The 23695-nt window shown below is 45.1% G+C and overlaps 1 protein-coding gene across 1 annotated transcript in view; it reads right to left on the minus strand.

Annotated features, from left to right (window-relative positions):
• Nucleotides 1-7931: 7931 nt before the first annotated feature.
• LOC146974507 (ephrin type-B receptor 4a-like) overlaps nt 7932-23695 on the minus strand; it is a 34570-nt gene continuing 18806 nt past the window's right edge. The window contains exons 2-17 of the mRNA XM_085797947.1: nt 23568-23638; nt 21133-21414; nt 20180-20570; nt 17926-18078; nt 15864-16199; nt 15645-15769; nt 14978-15143; nt 14232-14328; nt 12862-12926; nt 12573-12686; nt 11916-12163; nt 11585-11800; nt 11060-11209; nt 10519-10712; nt 9923-10081; nt 7932-9644 (exon numbers count right to left, since the gene is read on the minus strand). Coding sequence (XP_085654073.1) covers nt 9536-9644; nt 9923-10081; nt 10519-10712; nt 11060-11209; nt 11585-11800; nt 11916-12163; nt 12573-12686; nt 12862-12926; nt 14232-14328; nt 14978-15143; nt 15645-15769; nt 15864-16199; nt 17926-18078; nt 20180-20570; nt 21133-21414; nt 23568-23638 — 2876 coding nt within the window. The 3' untranslated portion in view covers nt 7932-9535. The remainder of the gene's footprint in view (nt 9645-9922; nt 10082-10518; nt 10713-11059; nt 11210-11584; nt 11801-11915; nt 12164-12572; nt 12687-12861; nt 12927-14231; nt 14329-14977; nt 15144-15644; nt 15770-15863; nt 16200-17925; nt 18079-20179; nt 20571-21132; nt 21415-23567; nt 23639-23695) is intronic.

Here is a 23695-nt window from a genome sequence, read left to right on the forward strand (position 1 = left end):
GTGCCTCTGATCCGACCACACACACACATACATACTTTACATTAACAATTAAATGAATAAACAATCAGATGCATCATTTGGAAGGTGGTCAAAACATTTGTTCACAAGTCACACACACACACAAACAGCAGGTTAAAGGTTGGATACATGGGATTAAATGCCTATCAGTGACTTAATGGATGAATGAATGTACATCTGTACACAAAGGTCACGCTCATTGACTGTCTGAGAATCCATTCATGCATCTGTTTCGCAGCCTCCGCTCCTTCGGTCTTGCAGCTGCCGTGATGGCTCCCTTCCTCCCCGCCTTGGCTTTTAGAAGCAGAGATGATCTGGGATTAAGCTGCTGCCATAATCGCTCTTTCGATTGGCCCCAGTCACACCAGGCAGCTGGTGGAGGTCAGTCTTGATCTTCACCATAAATTACAACCTCCAGTGTTTTTGAGGCCAGAGAGAGAGCGCGGGGCAGCAACTAGGCAACCACCGCTTCCGAGAAGTGCAGAGATGATTATGATGATGAGAAGTGGGATGAAGAGGAAGTGGACAGAAAAAAAATATATGTTTGCATTTCTGTGCGTGATCCTGGTCTCTACGTTGCGTAAGTGTCAGATAACTGGGTTAGAACAGTGCAGTGTGTTTTTAGTAATCGGTTGCGTAACTGTGCAAAGATAGACAGTATAAGGTATAGTAAGGAGTACAGAACACACTATTATGACACAGTAATGCTATTTTCTCCCAACATGCACATACAGTACAGTACCACCGTATTGTACAGCAGTGGTTTTCAAAATCGGGGGCAGGTCCCTCTGGGGGGCATAGAGCCACTGCAGGGGGCGGGGGTGGGCGGTTGCAGGGGTAGAGTGATGAAAAGGTGGCGAGGTCATTTGTTAGGGAGATAGGTTGGTTTGGAGGCATTTTTCTCACGTGTGGCAGAGAAACACACTTATTTATTTATCTTCAAATCAGGTCATGCCTGTTCAGGATCCTCACAGCTCCAGTGTTACTCACCAGCAGCACCTTCGCACACTGTTGTACCGAAGGTGTCAGATTTATTTTACTGAATCTCCATGAGTGGTGTGGCTGCAACAGTCTGTAAAAGTCAGGGTGGTGACTCACTCAGCCACACAGTGAGGGAGGGCATGAGGATTATTCAACCACTCCTCAGTTCAACAATAAAACACGCTGTGTCCAAACCACTTGATTCTGTTTAGAGGTAGATGGATACGTATGAAAATAAAACGTTTGTTAAGGTTTGTGGGCACATTAATGGTCATTAAGTTGATAACCCATCCCCCTCCCTCACCTCCTGCCAGAGCACACTACACTATTTATCTGTATAACATCACCTAACGTCCTGTTTTCCATTGTCAACTCAACATAAACATACAATATACTGTATATAAGCCTCAAATTTTTGTAATGATGCTTTTTAAAATTATTAACATGAAAAAGAGTAAAGTCCATATTTTCTTTGGACCTTCCCCTGAAATGAGGGACAAGCTGAATTGTATGCATGTGCATCTATCTATCTGTCTGTCCGTCCGTCCGTCCATCCATCCATCCATCCATCCATCCATCTATCTATCTATCTATCTATCTATCTATCTATCTATCTATCTATCTATCTATCTATCTATCTATCTATCTATCTATCTATCTATCTATCTCTCAAGGGCTTGTTAATGCATTATGTAAACATGCGTCCTCAAGATCAAGAGAAACCAAGTGTGTGTGTGTGTGTGTGTGTGTGTGTGTGTGTGTGTGTGTGTGTGTGTGTGTGTGTGTGTGCGTGTGTGCGTGCGTGTGTGTGTGTGTGTGTGTGTGTGTGTGTGTGTGTGTGTGTGTGTGTGTAGCACTGACTCTGACTCCTCTCAGACCTCCATCTGTTGCGGACCAAGTAAAGTAAAACATGACTCTGCTTTTCTCTGCAGGGGGCCAGTTCCTCCCGTCGCCTGTAGGGGGCGACAGAGTATCGCAGGTGATTAATGCCCCTCTGAGCCTGATAGTCAAAGTTACTGAGCAGGAATTTCTGACAGGACTCCTCCCTGTGCTGTGTCAGGGAGTCAGAGTCAGTATAGCTACTTTTTAAATTCCGTGCTCGCTCCAGGGATCAAAGCCTTTATACTGCGGCTCCATGCTGAGCCGGTCGATTGTAGATTGATTTCGTGTTTAATAAAAACCTGTAAATATACAGCCGAGCTCCGTGGACCCGCATCTCTCTCAAGTCCCGATGATTTCCCACATGCTGCCGATCTGATCTGGCGCCTGCTCCGGTCAGTCCAGACATGTGGAGGCGATGGCGCAGGCTGTTGTAGAGCAGACTGAGCCAAATGGGAAATACTGGGCCACCGAAACGACACGCAGCCTCCTCCACCACCACCATCGATCCAGACAGCAGCTTCTCTCAAAGGGAACTTGGACTGAGACCCCGCATGCTCTGCTCGTTTAATGTGACAAGTGTTTTTCTCTTCTTTCTTTCTTTCTTTCTTTTTTTTTAAGCCTCCACTAACTTTATTTTGTCCAAACACAGAGGAGCTTCAAGATTTAGAGTCAAAAAAATACCCAGAGAGATTTTCTCCCACTGTTAGAATAACCAATGACGACAGGTTGTGCACACTAGAGGGCGCTCATAACACACAACACAGTCAATAATGTCAGTCTCTTTTTAAGGAGTAGTAATGAGAGGGAGGGGGCAGGGTGGGGGAGTCAAGTCAAGTCCTCCACTCTGAGTATGTTATGTATTTGTAAAGGAGTGGCAGATACTGCTGTTAAACTGGAGACCATGATTACTGGTACTTCATTTGTATAATCTTATTAGGCTACATTAAATACTGCTGCCTGAACACACACACACACACACACTTCACACTTTGTAAACCTGGTTGTATTGTGTCCAGGTGCTGGTTAACCATAACCATATGCTGCGGCTTCCTCTGATTTCTATATGGACTCTGCGCTAGGTGAACAAAGGTGCACAGACTTTATAAGAGCCCCCTCACCACACACACACACACACACACACACACACACACACACACACACACACACACACACAGTCCTGAGCAGCCTGCACATTGTCACAAAAAACACAGTTTGCTCATGGGGTCAGCACTAAACGTGATTGGTCATGTTTTTACAGTATAATCAACGTTTCTGACGGACTGTCATTTATCCAGAGCAGGAACAGTGGGGTCGATGGAGGTACAAGGGAACAGAGGAGAGAGAGAGAGGATGGGGGAGCTTTAATCTGCCGGCCTGCTGTGAGAAGAGCTGCACTCATGCAACCTCAGAAAAAGTGACTGAAAAAGCCTCAGACTTTATATATAAGAGCAAAACCTGCTGTCAGTGCAGGAGCTCACACATTGTTTATGTGACTACTCAGTCTCTCTGCTCATGTGCTCGGTAAACACTGATGGAAATAGTTCATTTAGACAATCGGTTGCCAAACTGTAATTTAAATTCAGAAAAAGAAGCGGCAACATCCAGCAAAAGTAAACAGCTATGACCACAGTGCAAATATACGACGACCAGGCTTGACTGGAACCCACGAAAAAAAGAACAAACAGACAAAGCTGAGTGCTTCACTACGGAGCAGGATGTCATGTGGTAGTTTCTCCCAAATCTTCAAAGTCCTACAAACTTGGTCTGATTGAAAATGAACCTCAGAAACGCCCGGTGGTCGGCGTTCGACGGCTCCGCATCTGTGTTTGTGACAAGATGACTTTTATTGGATGCACATTTTCCAACTTAGGGTGAAGATTTATACTTGTGAGGTCCAAGGGGTTGAGGAGGAGTTGGGGTGAGTTAGGACATGAAGGTGAGGCCTGTGTGAGAGGTTAAGCACCAGACGGCGGCGTAAACCCATCAATCAGAGTTCAGTAACCAGAGTTCAAAATGGCGATCAATCAGATCAGAAACATCTTTAGCATGAGATCATTTCTCATCGTGGGCTTTTTATCACATTCTCCCCTTTTTTGTGACACAACCCCCCCTTCCCCCCCTGTTCTGTTTTCTGTCTTTGGGCTTTTAGAGCAATTTGATAGTTTTCTCCTACTTCTACCCCCACCCCCACCCCAAACTGCATTGTGGTCCATGTGGATTGAGTTTCAGAATAATATAATTCACATGGAGAGGATAAGAAGCGAGAAGGTCACACTCCTTTCATTTCCTCACAGAAGGCAACGAGCACATCTTAGAGGGGTGGAAAACAAAAGGGTGCCACAGGGGAGATGGATGGATGGCTGCTGTGTGCTCACTGAAAGCCGAGACAGAGCAGGAACATGCAAACACCTCTGGAGGGGTCCTCAAGGTGCTAACGTCCATATTCACATTCCTCATCCCACTATAACACTGCCGCCGCCGCCGCCGCTGAAAAAACACGAGATGCTCTTTGAAGTGGGATGAAGGAGAGACTTACGACTCACTGTGGTTGCAGTCATAATGTAGGCCATATCGGCAAACTATTTGGCTTTATGCATAATCAATTTTAATGAGCCAACAGATGCAGAGAGCAGCCGGCTGAATGTGGATCTATAACTGTAGCCGAGGCCAAATATGTTCTTCATTTGTAATTCAGGAAAATTCAAATAAATTAAGACATCACAAAAATAAATAGATTACGAAGATGACTGTTGAGAAGTGGATAATAAAACAATGTTTGAATATCCTGCTGCAAGAAATAATAACAATAATAACAGAGGGGACAGCAGGGGCCTGTCAGCTGAAGGATTACATTGATTAACTGGATTAGGTTCAAGATGAAAAGTACAAGACTAATTCTACTTCAAACTTTACTGCAGCACAGAGGATGATTAAATCCTCACAACCTTTGTTTGACCAGGTGGGTCAGCTAAGAAGAAATTCTTATTTACAGTGATGGTCTGACAGAAGCTGCAGCAAAGCCAACATGATCCTCTGTAGAACAGCAGGCAGCGACAACTTTCCCGGTGATCAGATTTAATATGAAACAGTGGAGTGGAAACGCTCCACCTGAGCAATGTGCCTCCTATCTTTCTCCACAATCAAGCGGCGTACACAGGTGAAAAAATAATCTTAGCCGGCCGCTTCGGTGGATTTGCTCAGAAATATTGGGCCCATTTCGATCAAATTGTCTGCAAGTCATCTCAGAGAGGAAATCCGGCACCTGAAGCGGAGAGAGACAGAGAGAGCTGCACAGGAATGACAATCTCGAATCTGACTTTCCATCTTCAAGCCACTGCTGCCGAGGAAAATCAAAGCAATTCTGCAGATTCAAAAAGACGGATTAAATCAGTCAGCAGTCTCCAAAAAAACGATCTAATTTTACACGTTAAAGGGCCACTCCGCCATTTTGACACTGGAAGCTCCAGGGCGACTTGTCACAAAAAGAGGTAGTTTGCTGGGAATGGGTGTGCTGCTCGCTGTTCCTAACGACCGTACTCAATGCAAGGTGGTGAGAAGATACAACGATCATTCACATCCAGAGTGAGCGCTGCTTCAGACAGTTCAGTCTGTTGGGAACAAGCAGTTGTACCAAACCGACAGACAGACAGACAGACGTCCAAACCTTGTCCTCTCCCTCACCTCACCTCTCTGTGTTTCTGGTTGTTCTCAAAAAGAAGCATGAATCATCAGCTGTCATGATCTTTAGCAGAGACATGTCAGGTTTCTGATACATTGCAGTTAGAAACACAGATGCTGAAGATAACAGAGTTTCCTCCATTTAGTCTCGAGACATAAACCTGCATTATTGAAATGTAGGAGTCTGGATCAAGTGAGTCTGACTCAAACTCAGGATATGTGGCCTCAGCTGTTTCAAATTTGAACTTTTTTTTCTCTTAAGAAAAAAAAAATCAGCCCTTCACCCCCATACCTACCCACCCAGCCTACTTCAGCTCCGTCGCTGCAGCACATTGTTAACAATACACATTAGATGCAGGCTCACACTTTGACTTTCTGCTCTGTTTACTACTCCAGACAGGGTGAAACCATGTCAGATCAGACCCCTTCCTGCCCCCTCCCCCCCTTCTTTTTGCTGTCAAACACACATGTACCTGTCTCACGGGTTAACCCCCAACCTCCACCACCCACCCACCCACCCACCCACCCACACAGACAGACATACCCCTCTCTCCACACTTGAATGCACACAGGAATGAGAGAGGAATGACACAATCCACCACATGCTAAAACCTGGCGGGCCTGCTCCGCTCTCGGCTCGACAGCAGCACCTAATGAATGCCCATTCACATACACAGACAAAGCTCGGGCTAGATTTGTAATATACAGCGGGGTCAAAGGCCGCACATAGCAGAAACCAGAAGTGAATGCCTCTCACCCTCTCTTTCTCTCTCTCTTTCAAACACTGCACCACCCCGGCCAAAACACACTGTGGGATTAAAGCAAGAAAAAAATGCTCACAAGAACAGTTGTTGTTTTATCTCCAAATGTGCAGGTCTGAGCGTTGTGGGCCACACGAGAGCAACAGCACGAGGGGGATGAGGCCGTAACACAGAGATAATCAAAGTACATTAATCAATGAATCTAAACACTTCTCAAAGCCCTGGCAGCTTAGCCTGACTATGGTGGCTTTGGAGATAGGAGGAGAAGAGGAAAAAAAAGTGTGTGTGTGTCTGTGTGAGACAGAGACAGAAAGAGTTTAAGCTTATGCTGCGCTATAAGCTGCTCTCAGCCCGAGGCACAGGAGAAGAAAAGAACATCTCCTCATGATTAAAAGGGCTGAGGACCAGGAAGGGAAACATAGGAGAGGACAAGCTTCGAACCCTCGGGGGCGAGGGCTCTCTGGAGAAACAGAAGGCAAAAGGAAGCGGCTGCGAGATGGCCAGACTGGGAGACGTTGGGGGGAGCGAGACTCATTCCTCACCCGTGCAAGTCTCCTGTTTCTCTCTCTCATTATTAAAAAAGGGCCGACGGGAGAGATGAGAGGCCTGTTTGTGACAAAAGGGAGAACTAAAAAAAAAATAAAAAATTGAAATAAAAAAAACACCCCCGCCGCCCCAGATGTTTTATTTCCACATTTGTGCTATGATCCTTCGAGGGCTTATCTAACCACAGATAAAGAAAAAACAAGACGACCAAGAACCACTTATTTTTTGTTGTAATCTTTGCGCACTGATGTAAAACTCAATTAGGGAATAAAGGTTTGAGGAAAGCTAGAAATAAAAGTGTCTTGGCAGTGGCGGCGCTGCTTTGTTGTGATTCTCCATTTGCTTCAAATGTAGGACATAGGTCAACGGGGTCAGCGGGACAGATCAACCTCTCAAATTATGTGTTGCACTGTTCAGGTCACACAGGGAGCTTCCTGTTATGTCTGCGTACAGTGACATCCACGTACATTTGTACAGTTTTCACTTGTGATTCGCTCAGAAAAATGAGTCTTTGATGGTAAACACTGCTGTGCATCTTTATTACTGAATACAGATTAGCCTACACACAGGACAGTAATCAAAACATACTTTTATCTATTCATCATTTCAAAGTTGGTTTTATTGAGATCTTCAATATGAAGACCACCTCTCCCACAATCCTTACAGAAATGTCTCAGACTCTTGCATGACAATACCAGTGTTTCTGACTGAGGCCCGACATACGTTTATGTTGGAGACGAAAAATAGATGATTGTGACCACATGGCACAAGACCACCGCCGCACACAACCTCTGGTGTGCATTAAGGGGACTGAATTGATTTTATTCATCATATTTCAATGGATTAAATGTGTGTTAACTGCACTTTAAACCTCTTTAATCCTTAGCAAATTATAACATATGATAGAAATGAAATATAAACGTCCAAAAGGAGCTATTCTGAACAAAAATAAAAAGAATCTTTAGCTGAATAATAAATCAAAACCCCTACTACAAAGGAGATACATACAGAGGAAGCCATTAAAAAAAGAAAGATACTATGCATTTTATATCCAACATAAATGGAGTTGTTTTTGTAGCTCCATTTTTCCGATTCACTGCAGGTCTGTGAGCTACCTGGGAAAATTATACATGACCCACATGTCAAGAAGCCTGGTATTATCTGTGAAGAGATGCAAAGTCTTTGAGAAATACTTTGACATTTTGAACTCTGGTCCATTATTCCTCTTCAAAAGGAACATGTAATAATGTGAGGTGAGGAGGGGCTGGGGGGCGACTCTGCTAATCAAACAGGAGCTCCCACAATGTCGTTAGCATTCCACCTTGAAACCAGTGGATACTGGCAACGACGAGCTAGCCCGTTGTTAGGATGTGCTAGGTAGGAAACCATTTCCATAGAGCTAGCTGGGGCTAAAGCAGAGACATGATGTCGACTACACAACATCTGATGAAGGAAAAAAATACAGTGAACCTCAAAATGTCAAAGTAACCTCCTTTAAGGTACATTTAAATGAGACAAATTCAATCACCCATGACAGATTTCTGTTCTATAAAATTGGCATTTACGTCCACAAAGATGACTGAATGGCACTGGAAGATGAAGAATACTGAGTTAAAAATTGTATCAGTGATATCAAGAAAAACACACCAGATTGCTTCCTTGGTAATTTCTACAAAGAAAAAAACCAATTCTACAGTGTTGTCTGGTCTCTGAGTCGACTTGGTCCTTGTTCAGTCTGATTATAATAAAACTGAGCTGCCAGCAGAAACACGGGCAGTGGAAATAATCAACCGCACTCCAACAGAAACACATGGAGTGACTGAAGATTACAATTCACTCTGAAATGCCAAAAGTGCTGATATGTCTCCGTGTCTCTCCTCGGGCTCGCACGTAGCTGAGCTGCTGAGGGGAGAGACCGAGTAAGATGAGAGAAGCATGATTAGAACGAGTACGACGCTCTCCAAACTCTGCATTACACATCACACCTGAGTAAAGAGGAGGTAATGTTAAAATCAAATAGGGAAAAAAAAAAAAGTAAAATCAACATTAAAATGTTCAGTCTCGATGTGAAAGGTGCCTGTTAGTGATTTAATCCACATGGATTTGATGCAAGACACCCGGTGTGAAAGCAGTTCTCATTCATAGTTAGACAACAATATATTAAAACGGAGTCCATGAATTGGCACTGGCATTTTCTTTTTCTTTTTTATGAGTCTCCTTTGGTGAAGCAACGATTTATTGGGTCAGCAACCCGTCAACTGCCAGTTTTCAAAATGACATGACACCACGGAAACTATGTAAACTCTGATCTGTCTCTCCTCTTGATTTAGCACATTTATTAGATATAAAAACACTGAGCACAAACTGTAGAAACGAGGCAGAGTCAGTCGTCTGCACATCATCAGCTTCACTCCCTGGTCACTGCGGGTGACGAGGACTCGCCACTCTCTGGACAACTTCCTCTCATCCTTTTAGGGGGAAAGTCATCTTCAGCTGCTGATTTTTGATCTTTTTTTTTTTTTTCTCCTCCTCCTGGTCATGAATAAAATTCTGCCAATCTCTCTGGGAGTCTGTGTTCAAAGTGGGTCACAGGAGAGGATGCAGAGTGCTCTCGGTTCATGGCTGCGCCTGTGTGCTGCTGTTCACCTCCAGGTCAGCGGACAGGTGAGCTAGAAGGTCACGGTCGCAGTGCTCTTGTTCCGAAAGGTCATCGTCTGGATGCTGGAGAGGATTTTCCTCTGATGCCCGGCCAAAGTCACTCCCATGTGCAGAAGATCCCTAAATAAAGATGAAAATAAATCAATAATTAGACAGGAGGAAGTAAAAAGAAATTGAAGGACATGAAACTGATATTTCAGTCATTAATTTTTTTTACTCTCTGGGACTTTCAGATTTAAATTGAAAATGAACTTCAGGGAATCTAGTTAGCAACTGTCATTACTAAAAGCGAGTCTGGCGCTCTGACCCTGTGGCCAGGAGGTGTGAATTAAAAAGTGAAATTGTTCCTCCACAGATAAGTATCAGTTTGGAGAGAAAAGCTGGCAATTGGAACTGACTGCGTGGTGATCTGGGCCAGCTGGTCCACTGAGTTGAAGCCAGCCTGCAGGAAACTGTCTTCATAACGCTCCATCTTGATGGCCCTCAGCCATTCCCCCACCGAAGCACACGCCGAGAGGGCTAAAGGGGCACGCTGGTCCAGCAGGGGGTAGGACGGCCTGGGGGACAGAGCGGAGAAACAAAGAAAGGACTTACACACACCGTCACCGCCAAAAAAAAAAAAAAACAGTGAGGATCTTATGTCGACCATATGTCCTGCAGCAACATTCCTGCCGACACCCAGAGGTATAATCTGACTCAAGAGTGACTGACAGGGACAAACAATGGGATTTGTCAGGGGTGGGGCGGCCGTCGCGTATGCAAGCGGCCGACAGGCAGAATGCGGAGGAAGGGAAATGGACTCAGCAAGCGGCTGACAGGTCACAGCGGGACATTAAGGTGGTACATAAGATTGGGCAGCAGGAGGGTAAACGTCACAACTTTAAATGGACAATGTGACAGGACAGGCTGCAGTTCATTCTCACGCTGCATATTTACTGTCACTGTCGCCTCATTGTCCGTCAATCACCACAAACATTGCATTCTGCATTCTCACCCCGCTCCTTCTTGAGCGACGATCTTCAGCGAGGCGGGGTTGCGGATGAGCTTGTCCAGGGCGCTGACGAGGTCCGTGAAGCGGGGGCGCGCCGAGCGGTCCTTCTGCCAGCAGTCCAACATCAGCTGGTGCAGGTGGGTGGGGCAGTCGGGGGGAGGGGGCAGCCTGTAGTCCTGTTCTATGGCATTGATTACCTAATAGGAGGGAAACCAATTCATTAGCTGAATGGTATTTAAATCAATACTGAGCTGCTCCGGGGCCTAAAAGATTAGCAAAGGTACAAACAAGAGGAAAAAATAAACATTACAAAGGAGGAAAGAGGCAATCTCATGATTCAGCTACTATTCAAGCACTAAGACTTAAGACAAATTGATTATGTGAAAAGTTTTTTTTTTTTTTTTTCTTTTCTCAGAATGCAAATGGAAAAGTTATTACGCAAACTTTTAATTAGGAAAAGCTCGGCTTCGTGCTGCGCCGAACAAAACCTTTACCATCACTGTCAAGAACTGCCCACGTGTTTTTTTTTTTTGCTCAAACTTACATCCTGGTTGCTCATGTCCCAGTAGGGTCTCTCTCCAAAAGACATGACCTCCCACATGACGATGCCATAGCTCCACACATCTGAGGCTGAGGTAAACTTTCTGAAGGCTATAGCCTCCGGTGCTGTCCAGCGGATTGGGATTTTACCTCCCTGCACAGAGAGGAAAACAGTCAACACCGCAAGACTTCACATAAACGTGGCCAGACAGGGCTCTGACAAACATGAAAAACATCTTGAAAGCTACTTCCTCAAAATAATAATGTGACTACAGGCACATTATATTTCCACAATGTGTTTTTTTTTTTATAGCATTAGACAATATCTGCATCCGTCCTGTAGATTTAGGATCAAACATAATTGTAAAACAAAAAACAGCATCCTGGTCTCCTGCTTATGAGCTGCAGCTTTCAAATTAAAAATTTGAGGAAGATTTTAATTCATTTCCTGCAGGCGAATAAAAATGCGGATGAATTTATGGAAGAGTTTCTTATGGCAGTAACTGAGGAGGGGCTGTCGTCATCTCACCAGAGAGCTGGTGTAGGTCGGGTCGGACGAGTTCTCCTGCAGGAAGCGTGACAAGCCGAAGTCAGACACCTTGCACACCAGGTTACTGTTGATCAGGATGTTGCGGGCAGCCAGGTCTCGGTGGACGTAGCTCATCTCTGCCAGGTACTTCATGCCCGAGGCGATTCCGCGCAGCATGCCCACCAGCTGGATGGGCGTGAACTGGCTGTCGTTCAGCTGTGGGGGAGAGAAACAACTTGAGTCGGAGGAGTGAGGGAAGAGATGGTGGCGTTTTTTTGGTTGTGTTTTGTTTCTTTATAGTCGCGTCTCCTCTTTCCTCTCCATCACTGACCCGCAGGAACGAGTCCAGGGCGCCGTTCTCCATGAACTCTGTGAGGATCATGACCGGGCAGCTGGCCGTGATGATCCCCTCCAGGTGGATGATGTTGGGATGCTGGAACTGGCCCATGATGGACGCCTCGGACAGGAAGTCCCGTCTCTGCTTCTCCGTGTAGCCTCCCTTCAGCGTCTTTATGGCGACGTAGTTTTCTTTCTTCCCGGGGACTCGCAGCCGTCCTCGACACACCTCGCCGAACTCTCCTGCAGCACAGACACATAAACAGCCATTAGAGCTGTTTGCTTTAGCAGCGCTCAGCGCATTAGGAGGACGACTATTATCACGAGCAAACCTACAGCTCGCTTGCAGCTACTGGTGCCCTTTAGTTTAAATGAAGGCTACTAACATTGCTAACATATTTATCAGTTAATTGCTTTATTTGCACACATATATTGAATTTTGTCTGATAAAAGACAAGACAGGAAATGGCTTTAAATGTCACAGAATCAGTTTAACATTAAATTAGAATTATTGCTAATGATGTTATTTTTAAAAGAGAACAATCAGCCGCGCTTTAAAAATACATTTAGTCTGGGAGTTCACACCGAGGGACGACTAGTGCAGAGTTCACTCATTTGTGAATACTGGGAGAGGCAGACGGCTGGGACTTACCAGCACCAATAACCTCCTCAATCTTGACAAAGGAAACATCGATTTCCTTGGCAAACTCTCGCACTGCCTCGTTCGGGTCCTCATAGGTGAAGGGGTCGATATAAACCTTGATCCCTTGCGAGAGAAAGACAAACGGAGTCGTGGGAAAGGAAAAGAAGAAATGTTTAGTGAGATATAAGCCGCAATGAGCCCGGCACATTAAATATGAATTTCTCTATGAGAACGAGTTGGAAATCACAGCCAAGGTTTTGTTGTGTGTGTGTCTGTGTGCGTGTCCTTGATCTGTTACCTTGGCCAACGAGGTACTGGCTGTTTTTGTCGCTCAGTTCTGGGTCCTTGATTCGGTTGTGTCGGCTGCAGGCACAGTGAGATGGGAATAAATAAAGTAAGATTAGGATGGCAGCACAGTTTTCTGAAAAATGAATGTTCAACCAGCGCTTCTCAATGTGAAGCCAAACCATGCTGCAACAATCAGATGCAAAAACAAAAGAAAACAATGAAAATATGTCTTGTTGAAAAAATGATCAACTCAAAATAAAATAAAAACACTGTGTGATTATTTTTATTTGATGATAGAAACTCTGGGATGCCAGTAGAGTGGAGCAAAATATGATAATTTATTGACCTCCTTTGGGAATAACTGAGAGGCCCATGTGCAGAGGTCAGAGCCGAGTTCAGCTACAGACCAATAACCCTCGAGTTGACAGGGATCCAGACTCCAGAAGGACGCTCTCCGCTCCAAAAACACCACCATTCATTTTCATTATTGTTCAACATAACAATAATAAAAAGCCGCTGTGTTGTGAGAAGGATTTTTTGTTAAACGCCTTGCACAACCTGCAAGTCTTCTCCACACGAGCTCGATGTGCCACGGCGGGTCATGACGAAGACCTGAGCCAACGCCTATGGTCCCGCTCTTTGACACAAGTGGCTCCATTATAATTCTGCTGGCAAAAGCTCATCCCTTTAAGACTGTAACAGCCCCGTAGCTACTGGATCCCTGCCTTCCTCCATTTCTCTCCCTCTCCCACCTCATAAGCCTAAAATAGCAATAATGCACCACCCTCGGTTAGTGGCAGATCTGGGCCTCAGCCACTGGTTTGTGTGTGTGTGTGTAACTGTATGTGTGTATGTGTGTGTGTATGTCACAAGGTCACAGCTATTGTTCTCTTGTCCTGTGGAAACAGGGTTGGGACGCCTGCATCCTGTCTCTCCCTGCCCTCTACCTCTATCGTCATCCCTCTGAGTCTGTGTCTCTCTCTCACTCTCACTCACACACATATGCACAGAAACACACACACAGTTTCTACCTCTGATGGCATCCAACACTATTTACTCAAACAATGAAGCCTAAGGAAAATGTTCTAATGAGCAGGATAACTTTTAGCTGTGCAAGCAAAAGACACCATGAGCATTGCTTTGTGTCTGAACCGCCGCACAGAGGGGGAAAAAAACGGTGTGGGTAACAGAGTGCAAATCCGCTGTTGATAAGATATATTTTGTATAAACAAAAGAACAAAGTGGTGTAAAACTGTAAAATTGGGGTCGTGGTTGTTATTGGTTTTCGATTTCCCCCATTTTTTTTCTCCCTGTTTCCTGTTATTCTGTCAGCTTTTCTTCTTTTTGTTTTGGCTTCTTTTCCCCTTCCCTTGTTCTCACCGTATGCAGTAAGCAGTCACCAAGGCGAAAATGACAAGCAGCAGCATCCCAACAGCGATAAGGATGCCAGGTATCAAGAACTGGGAGGAATCAGAGCCTGAGACAAATAAGAGAGAGAGAAAGAAAATGAGACACAGAGGCAGAGTTAGAGTTAGGGCAATGTAAGGACAGAAACTGTGACAGGAAGTTTACATTGGTGGTAAAGGAGAGCAAAGAGAACAGGAATTTGAGGAACTATGCAGGACTTTTCACCTTAACTATGCTACATATTTACCTTAATTAAACAGCTTTGGAGTAATTGTGATGGTTAAATAAACAACTGTATCTTGTTACAAAGCTGTCTGCCTTCCACCTGGCGTCTGTTGGCTGAAAACCAACCTTTCCAGATCAGAGCTGCCAACCCGGTGTCCCAGCTCTCGTCTCAGCAGCACCGCTGAGACTTGTTTATGACAGGTAAGACTACATAAATTCACACGTTGCAACATATGATTTATAGCGTTATCCGACCACTCCGTGGATTGCTTTCTCGTCAGCTTCTTTGAAAACAAATGCACATGGCCAGGAGGAGGATTAGCAAAACAACGGTAAAGCGTCCGGACTTGCATAGATCCTCTTTATACAGAAGGACATGAGCAATGCATTCATAACAAGAACCGGCCGAGTCTGACTGGACAGAGAAGAATTTGAAAAACAAAATTTAGGTGTGAGAAAGTCTGTTTTCAACTGGGATCAGGGCGTTTTCTCACCATCAGGCAGGGTGCGGAAGATGGTTGCGGGACCGAAACTGCCATAACCAGCCATGGTGCGTGCCCGGACCTGCACCTCGTACTGAGTGGCCCTACGGAGGTCTGTCAGCACGGCCTGGTTCCTGCTGCTCTCCGTGTAGTGGCACTGTTCCTCGCTACGTCGCTCCTGGATGAAAAGCGAAGCGTAAAGCAGGAATACTTGAGGGAACGAATCTGAAGAAACACTCTCAACAAACTCAGAAAATCCACTAAAGTCATTTATAGGAGTTTTTAAAAAATCCTTCCAAGATTCACACTAATTTCATCTCTTGTTCGTCAGAGGTTTGCATAGATTGTGAAATTGATTTCTTGTGTCAAAGTCTTAGTCTCAGAAATCAGACAACTACGTTTTGAGCTGATATTCTGAAATATTTCATTAACATTGTCAAATATTTGAAGCTCCCTCAATTTGTTTGGATGAATCACAGGATTACAGGACATTTTGGTTTCACCTGCAAGATTTGGGACTGTGTGAGAAAATCCACATTAATTACTGCCACTCCCTGTTTCCCACATCTTCACTTTGTCTTCCAGTGTATTCTAACCCTGAGCCGTGAGTATGCGTGACTAGGAAACAATGAAATGCGAACAGCCACTGAGTGGAGAGGTGTCGCCGGGAAGCTCTCACCTTCTCACAGTAGCGTAGCTGATACTGCAGGATGGCGTAGTGCTGCTGAGCCGGGATAGACCAGTGCAGAGTCAGGCTGCTCTCTGTGGAGTCGTTCTTGTGAATCACCGGCACCAGCGATGGAACTGCACAGATGGCGGAAGAATTATAAATACCACATGAAATTCAGACTATTTTTACCTCTCCACCTCTTTTTTTCCCCCTTTTGCGCCCTCTCACCGTCATGGCTTGTGGTGATGTTGACACTGTCGCTGGCGGGGTCCTTGCCGCTGAGCTGGGAAACCCCGTTGAGCGCCTGGATGGTGAAGCTGTAGGTCGTGTGCGGCAGCAGCCCCCACACCTCCACCCTGCGCCCCAGCAGGCCCACCTGCTCCGGCCGGTAGCTGACGCTGTCTCCGCAGGAGAGGCACGGCCCCTTGGGCGTGCGGCACACCGAGCACCTGACGGCGTAGGCCATGTCTGTTCTGCCGCCGTTGTCCAGAGGCTCGTTCCACTCCAGGCTGAGCGTGGTGTCGTTGATCTTGGTGCTGATGCTGCGCGGCGCCGATGGGGGTTCTGCAAATAATGGAGGAAAAAAAGAAGGAGGCAAAATTAGATTGCCATAGCAATAATCCCAATGTTATAAATATTGGAAATGAACAGAAAAATCATCCTTCAAGCTCCTGTAATAGCAAAATCATTCTGCTTGACAGAATAGAAAATGCACTTCTTCTTATTTAACATACAGACAAGAGCGAGTGGTCGTCTCAATCTTCAATTCTAAAGAAAGAGAATAACCATATTTCACAAAATGTCAAACTATTCCCTTTAATGTTGTCACGGATGTCAGACTCAGGTGTTGCAATTTTCTAAACGTATTAAACTGACTCAGTGGAGTCATTACAGCAACACTACATATGATACATTTCCAGCTTTTAAAAGCCCTCAGAAAGCACCAGTAGCCATCCCTCAAATATTGTCGCGTTATTCGGTCAAAAATGTCATCATATTTGATTTTCCAGTTGTCGCGTCCTCCTGATGCAATCACACTGTATAAAATCCTTCTATCAAATCAAATTATAATCTCCTCTGTGCCATTTTACTGTTGCTTTACCTTCCCCTGACCCACACAGACCATTTATTCATGCATTTCCACTGCGAGGACACTGCACATGCGGACACGGAGCTGAACGACGCTTCTGCAGAGGCCGTGCGTCACGACGGGAGCATATGTGTTGCAGCATTTAACAGTTTGTCTGAAACTGGATGATAATGATCACTGTCTGAAAATTGTAAGAAGATAGCTATTGCCTCAAGGCATGCGAAACTTAACAGCAATACCACTCTGCTGCTGTGAATAAGTTTCTGTTCCTGCCAAGGAGACGGAGCTTTGTCAGTGAGCCTGCAGCCAACTTAAGTGCTAATAAGTGCTCTCATTGGAAACCCAAGTGGGGCAACATCACAGACAATCTGAGCGCGCATGAATTCTGAATTCAACGTTTGGAGGTGGAGGGATTTTTAGAGGTGATACATTCTGTGACTTAACAATCAGAATCCACTTTATTAAAATCACGGAGGCCGTCACAGCAAAGTAAAAACACGTATTTTCAGGGAGGGGGAAAGAGCCGGCTGATCTACAGATGGCACGGCTGCTTCACAATTTTGCATACAAATTGAAAAATGCAGGTGACGTGCTGAAGTGCACACACGCACAGCCAGTAGAAAAAAACAGAATATGTAATAGAAATGGCCTCATTACGTGATTAATAATTAAGATAAAGCCTTTGTAATTAAACTTATCAGCAATAATAAAATTGGTGGATGTGAATTCTAGTTGGCATTGATATCACACCTGCAGAGAACAGAAAATGTCAACAATGCTGAGTTTCACATTGTTTCACTTCCTCTTTGGGGCTGTTTCAAGAGAATGTGCCGAATTGAGAAGTCCCTCTGTTTCACACCTCTATAGTGTGGCTGAATTGAAATTCCTGAATCCGCATGGAGGTGTCACTCGGGACCATCAATGCCTACTTCACTTTTGGAGAGAAAGCCCTGCCCCCAACAACCTGTCACAAAAGACATGCATCTCAATGGCCGGCCGTGGGAGAAAGGACACAAAGCAGATTAGAGGAGCCGGGATAAATGACACCAGAGGGAAAGAGAAACAGCACCAGAGACAAAGTGAAGAAGAACAAGCTAAGGAAAGGTGCAGAGCGAGAACAAACGAGAGGATGCCTGTGTTGCTTAGCACCTCCGTATTTGCATGTGGATTGTGCCCAAGCACCTTTGTATGCATACTTACTAGTGCACGGGGTGTCTGGACTGTCGGATTCTGCGCGTAGGTATCCAGAGCGACACGCACACTCCTTCTTCCCCCTGTCGGCGGCGTGGCTGTATCCCGGGCAGCTCGTGCACTGTCCCTCTGCGCCCGACTTGAAGTGACCCACAGGACAGGCTGAGAGGAGAGAGAGAGAGAGAGAGCAAATTATACAGTCAATAAAATCTCCACACACTGAGAGCCACACACAGTCGTGGGTCAAAGTGAATTTGCAAACACATTTGTTGAGTTTTTTTTACTCTGGGTACTTAGATGCCAGATGGCTGCAGATTGACAGACAGAGCCATGTAATGAGGCCTCTTAGCTGAAGACAATCACAGTAATAAATCTCATAGTAATGGTGTATTCAGTGAACACACACCATTGACATGCTGCTTATCATTGAAGCTAATTATGTCTGAATGAAAGACAGCACGTGTGGGAGTCTTACAAAGAAGTGCCTTCGCTTATTGAGCCTAATATTGTCTCATCAATAAAACCGAAAACAGCAGTATCATGCTCAAGATATAAACAAACAGGCTTAGTTCATTCATCAATAAGTTAAGTCAGTGGATCAGTTTAGAAACCGATAATGCAACAAAAAAAAAGCAGACTTGCACATTTTGTTCCATTGATTAAAATAATGCCAATACATAAATTAACTGATAATGATTATTTTGATTAGTTGCCCTTGTCTGAACCCGTTCTCCTCTTAGCATCGACTACATGAACACAACACACACCAGATCCAACACACTGACACCGTCCTACGTGTGAGTGTGTAATACGCTGTCACCTTGTCACACACACACACACACACACTCACTGACACTGTGCAGTGTTTACTATTCTGCGCTCGGTGCGACCGCTGAGACGCCACCTCAGCTGCTGAGCGGGAGGAATAAAACAATAAACTTTCACACCGAGCGGAGCATTGTTGGCTTCTGTTTCGCAGGGTCGACACACTGCGGCCGACATCTTTCCGCAGGAATTTCCCAGATGTGAAAAAAAAAACAAAAAAAAAAAACATAGCGGAGTTTGGTGAGTGTGTGTGTTTTAATGACTGTTTTTAGACATGAGAAAAAAACGAACCTGGGTGTTTTCTAGCTCTAATTTTAACATTGGCAGATGATGCAGAACAACAACTGGTTTACAGAAACAGTCACTACTGACCAGTGTTTCACATCTGCTGTTGTTTTTCTTCTGTTATCCTGAGACTTTTTTCTGAGTTTAAACCGTTTAATCGACCTCAGGTGGAAAACTACCAAAGCTTGACTGGATTAATACGTTTTGCATTCGAGGTTTGTGAGAAAATCTATGTGTTGTCTATGGGAGATAATGACATTAGCACAAAAATTAATTTAATTTTAAACCTGATGAAATACTCGGCCTACGGAGCAAATTAACTGTTCAATCTTGCTACGGAGGCAATTTCCTCTTTATGGTCTGGTGAGTGAGTGTTTTTTTTTTCTCCCTTCACCGCCTCACTCTCCTCGGTGACAGAACGCTGGAAATGCCAACCCCGCTTCACCAAAAGCAAAATGTCGGAAATTATTTTGTGTTATGAAAAATCATTATACCTCCCACAGAGATCAAACTGAATCCCACTATGGAAACGCCACACATTTTCCTGAGAAAACGTAGCATTTCTCCTCGCGTCTCTGTGTTTAGCACTCAACGATTTCCCATGTCGGCGCGATGTGGTGTGTGTGTGTGTGTGTGTGTGATTGTGCGTGTGGGGGGTGTTCTTGCACGAGGCTTGTTAATTGGTCTCATTAAACAGAGCTGCTGCACGGCTCCTGAGAGAATCATCCTGCTTCTTCCCTCTGTTTTTTTTTTTGTCTGTTTTGCTTTGATGTTCTCAAACCGATATGATCTTCACCCCGAGCCTCCCCCACCTCCTGTCCCTCTCTGCTACCTCCACCTCCTGTGCTGCTTCTATCTTAGCCGTACCATGAGCCGTCGTGGCCGTGAGCCTTTGACCCGGCTCTTCCTCTCTGAGATAAGCGCTGCTCCACCTGACCTCCCTTTGTCCCCTCTGTGTCAAAGATGTCCCCCTCCCTCATTAACTTCCTTGGTTTCTCATTTCCTCTGCAACGCTCTCTCTCGGTGGAAACCCACCCTCACTTACCATTGTTTTCTTGTTTAGTCTGGCTGCTCTGCTGCCTATGTGGGTGGAGTCTATATAAATACATACTTACACACTTATATACGTGGCATAACTTTGCCTCCATCTCACCTGTGCATCTAGTGGATGCCTCAGCCGGCTCGTACCCTGCAAGGCAGGCGCAGGATGTGGTGGGCTGGCCGACCCACTGGCCGTCTTCCCCGCAGAAGAGCTTAGGAGGCCGAGGTCGGGGCCCCTGCTGGGCGGCGTGGTCCACGCACACTCCCTGTGCCTCTTGCACCAAAGATCTGGGGACAGTCTCGGGGAAAGAGGACAGAGCGCTGACCAGGGGAGGACACTTTTTGAAGAACACCCTGACAGACAACAGGGCCATGCATGCGCCCTGAGCCTGGAAAGCCAAGTAGAAGCCTCTCTTAGATAGAGGCCCGAGTCTTAAGGTCTTCACATTAAATTTCCGTTCCCCGCCCTTCCTCAGCAGAAAGTCCGCAGCCACTGTGTCCACCTAAGGCAGGAAAAGAAAGAGAAAGGGTCTTATGTAATGGCCAGATTCCAACACAGGGTTCAGTTGAAGAAAAGGGGACGTGACTGGTGGTTTTGCATTTATCCACTCTGACCTATTAACTCAACATCGCACATGCTTTTCATTACTGGACACTTTCCAAAGCATTGCTCTGCGATTCAGATCGACTACCTTCCTGGTTCCCACTGTTTCCCATTTGTCACAGAACACTTCAACTTGCAGGGACTTGCTCAATAGAAACATAATTCATCACAGTCAACATTTCATCTCTTTTATTTTTCCTGCCAAAGTTACATTATTAAGTGGTAATGAAGTTGCGGAGCAGGCACTGTTACGAAACCTCTCCGGCGGTGTGTTCAAGGACGCTCTGACATCAGAGGTCTGAGGATCTGCTGCTGAAAAAGTCATGTCTCACAGCCGGAGAGATCTTAAAATCCAGATATTCAGTTTTATTAGAGATGAATTTGAATATTATTTTTTGAAAAAGTCATCAAATAATAATAATAACCTTCTGTAATAATGAGGCTGCTATTGGTGGACGTACCTTGGTGTAGGGGTTCTCCATCCAGGGGGGGTAAGAGCCCGTGGCCTCGTTGGAGTCGGCCTGGTAGTAGTAGAGGTTAAAGGTCTCCTTGCAGCTGCGGTGGTGCGTGCTCCTGGAGGAACACTCCATCATGGTGAAGCGCAGCTCCACGTAAACCTGAGAGGCTCCTTGTCGCTGGATGAAGCCGCTCCGCAGCCAGTGGCTGGACGCGCTGTCGGTCTGACAGATCTGATACGTCCTCACGCTGTTGTTCTCCTCGTCTAAGCCGCTCACCTCCTCCCACTGAGAGCGAAGAGGAAAACAGAGCGCTGTCAGCTTGGACGTTAAAGTGACACATGAGCCCGAAATCTCAAGAACGTCTTTTGTGAGCCCAGACAGAATATTTAATAGTCCCGTAAAGACTTCCCCCAGTGTCTTTTTATAATTGGTATCATTAAAAGTGCTATTCATCATAATAATGTTGCGGTTATTTGTTGGCCCTCTGCTGTAAGGCACCTGTCTGAGGCCTGTGGGACGGCTCCGGACTTGGTGCGGATTACGATCCAGCCGAATTTGAATCCGGGTTGTTAAATCATTCCTCCTGCTGAGCCGCAGCTCAGCCAGTGGGAATCCGAGTCTCAATTGTCAAACAGAGCACAGTGCTGCAACACAGCGTCCAAGACACACACCACTTACACCCCTTAAACACACTTTTAGACTGAAAATGCAAGAACAGGGGAGAGGATATTGCAAATATTTCTGTACTAAAAACTCCCTTCCACTGAAATCTACATTTGTTGGGGAGTAAAATACAAGTGAAAATTGCTTTCATGTCTGACTTCTGAGTCAACAGCAAACATGTTCTCCACCACTATGTTCCCAAGAGCGGGAAACAAGCAAGAAATTAACATACTCAGGGCAGAATTTAGCAGATTTGCTGAACTTGAGGCTCAGAAATTCAGTTATGTAAATATGTAAATCTTTAAAAATCCATTTGCAGATGATGTGTTGAGTGAGGCAGAATACTGGTCTGAATGAATTACAGTGCAGCAAAGCACTGAGAGCCAGGTCTGAATCACTCAGAGGAAGAATTTCCCTTCTAATCCCAGAAAAATAAATACTATGGCAGCGCATATTTGTGTGAACAAAATGTTTTCAGTGATGAAGATTAACCAAACATCCCACAGGGCTCACCTGCATGTGACATTTGTCTTTGTTGTTCACTCGGCAAAAGTTTATATTATGCACATTTCAATACTGTACATGGTAATAATGCTATTTCTTTTTATATTATGTATATGACAGGCCATTTCAATATGGATATTGTATATTATTAATAATAATGCATCGCAAAAATGTCCTCATATCGAGGAGAAAAGTATGCTTTTACACTGTAGCTGTTTGTCTGCACATCTGGCAGACATAAACACACCTGCGGCAAACGCCTGATGCTAATGCTCTGTTACATTTTATTTCATGTTCACCTGGCAGCTGGATTTCTGAACTGGGACCAGTCCACGTCGGCCTGCGGGGATTTCTCCTGCTATGCCCGATGGCTATTTCCAACTGTGGCTGCTCTTGTTCTGACGGCATTACCATTACAATGAACTGAGGCTGAAGGGTTGACAAAGCATTTCAACCAACACATGTCGCTCATTATGTCAAGGTTTTCCGCCAAACTGCCTCGATCCCCAATTCTTAAACCCATGGGGCGACGAAATGAGTACATTATTTCATATTGCTTTATTTGGTTTTCTTACAAAGCCACAAATATCCACCACGAAGCCGTGACAATCCTTTAATCCTAAAAATAACCATATAGTAATCCTTTAATATCTGTAATTTCTGATGCAGACAGCTCGTGGCACGCCATCATTAAGTACCTCACAGTTTTATTCTCTATAGTGCTACAGACAAACAATCCATCTAGGCTTTTGACAACGTGAAGCGTTTGATAAGCTACTTCAAATGAATGAAACTCCTTACAGACTGTCAGTCTGCTTCGCTTTGCATCTTAATCAAAAGCACGGACACATTTGTTGAGCATTTGTGTCCAGTTCCAGAAATGTCCCTGCCAGCAGCACTGTAACCATTTTCCCTCGGAGACATCACAAAGTCGAGCAGTTTTGGTCACTGACGCTGGCAGAAACATCCCAGCAACCACTCCTCAGTCGATCAAATTACAAATATGTCTTTTTCTGGCTGCGCTATTCAAAACTGTGGGCAGACAGTGACTCCAACTCCAAGGTTGATGGGATATATCAAAGCATCTGCTTCCAATCTACTTTGAATCCCACATTCACTCTGGCATCTCCTTTATTCTGTCAGTTACCTGCCATATAAGGAACTCTTTTATAGCCAGAGTAACAAAGGAACAGCTGGAAGCCAAAAATCCCCCGTCACCACAAGGCCTGTGTTAGGAATACAGATAACATAGTGAGGCTGCGGTTACATACCTCGGGTTTGGCACGAGAAAAGATGGTCCATTTGAGATCAGAAGTCTCCGTCTTAGTGTTCATCAGGACCTCTGTGAAAAAGATCAGAAACATAATGTCACTCACAGCAGGACACGTGAAAACGACTC

This window comes from Trachurus japonicus, chromosome 14 (assembly GCF_045865225.1).
Source record: "Trachurus japonicus isolate A0001 chromosome 14, Traja_1.0".
Taxonomy (NCBI): domain Eukaryota; kingdom Metazoa; phylum Chordata; class Actinopteri; order Carangiformes; family Carangidae; genus Trachurus; species Trachurus japonicus.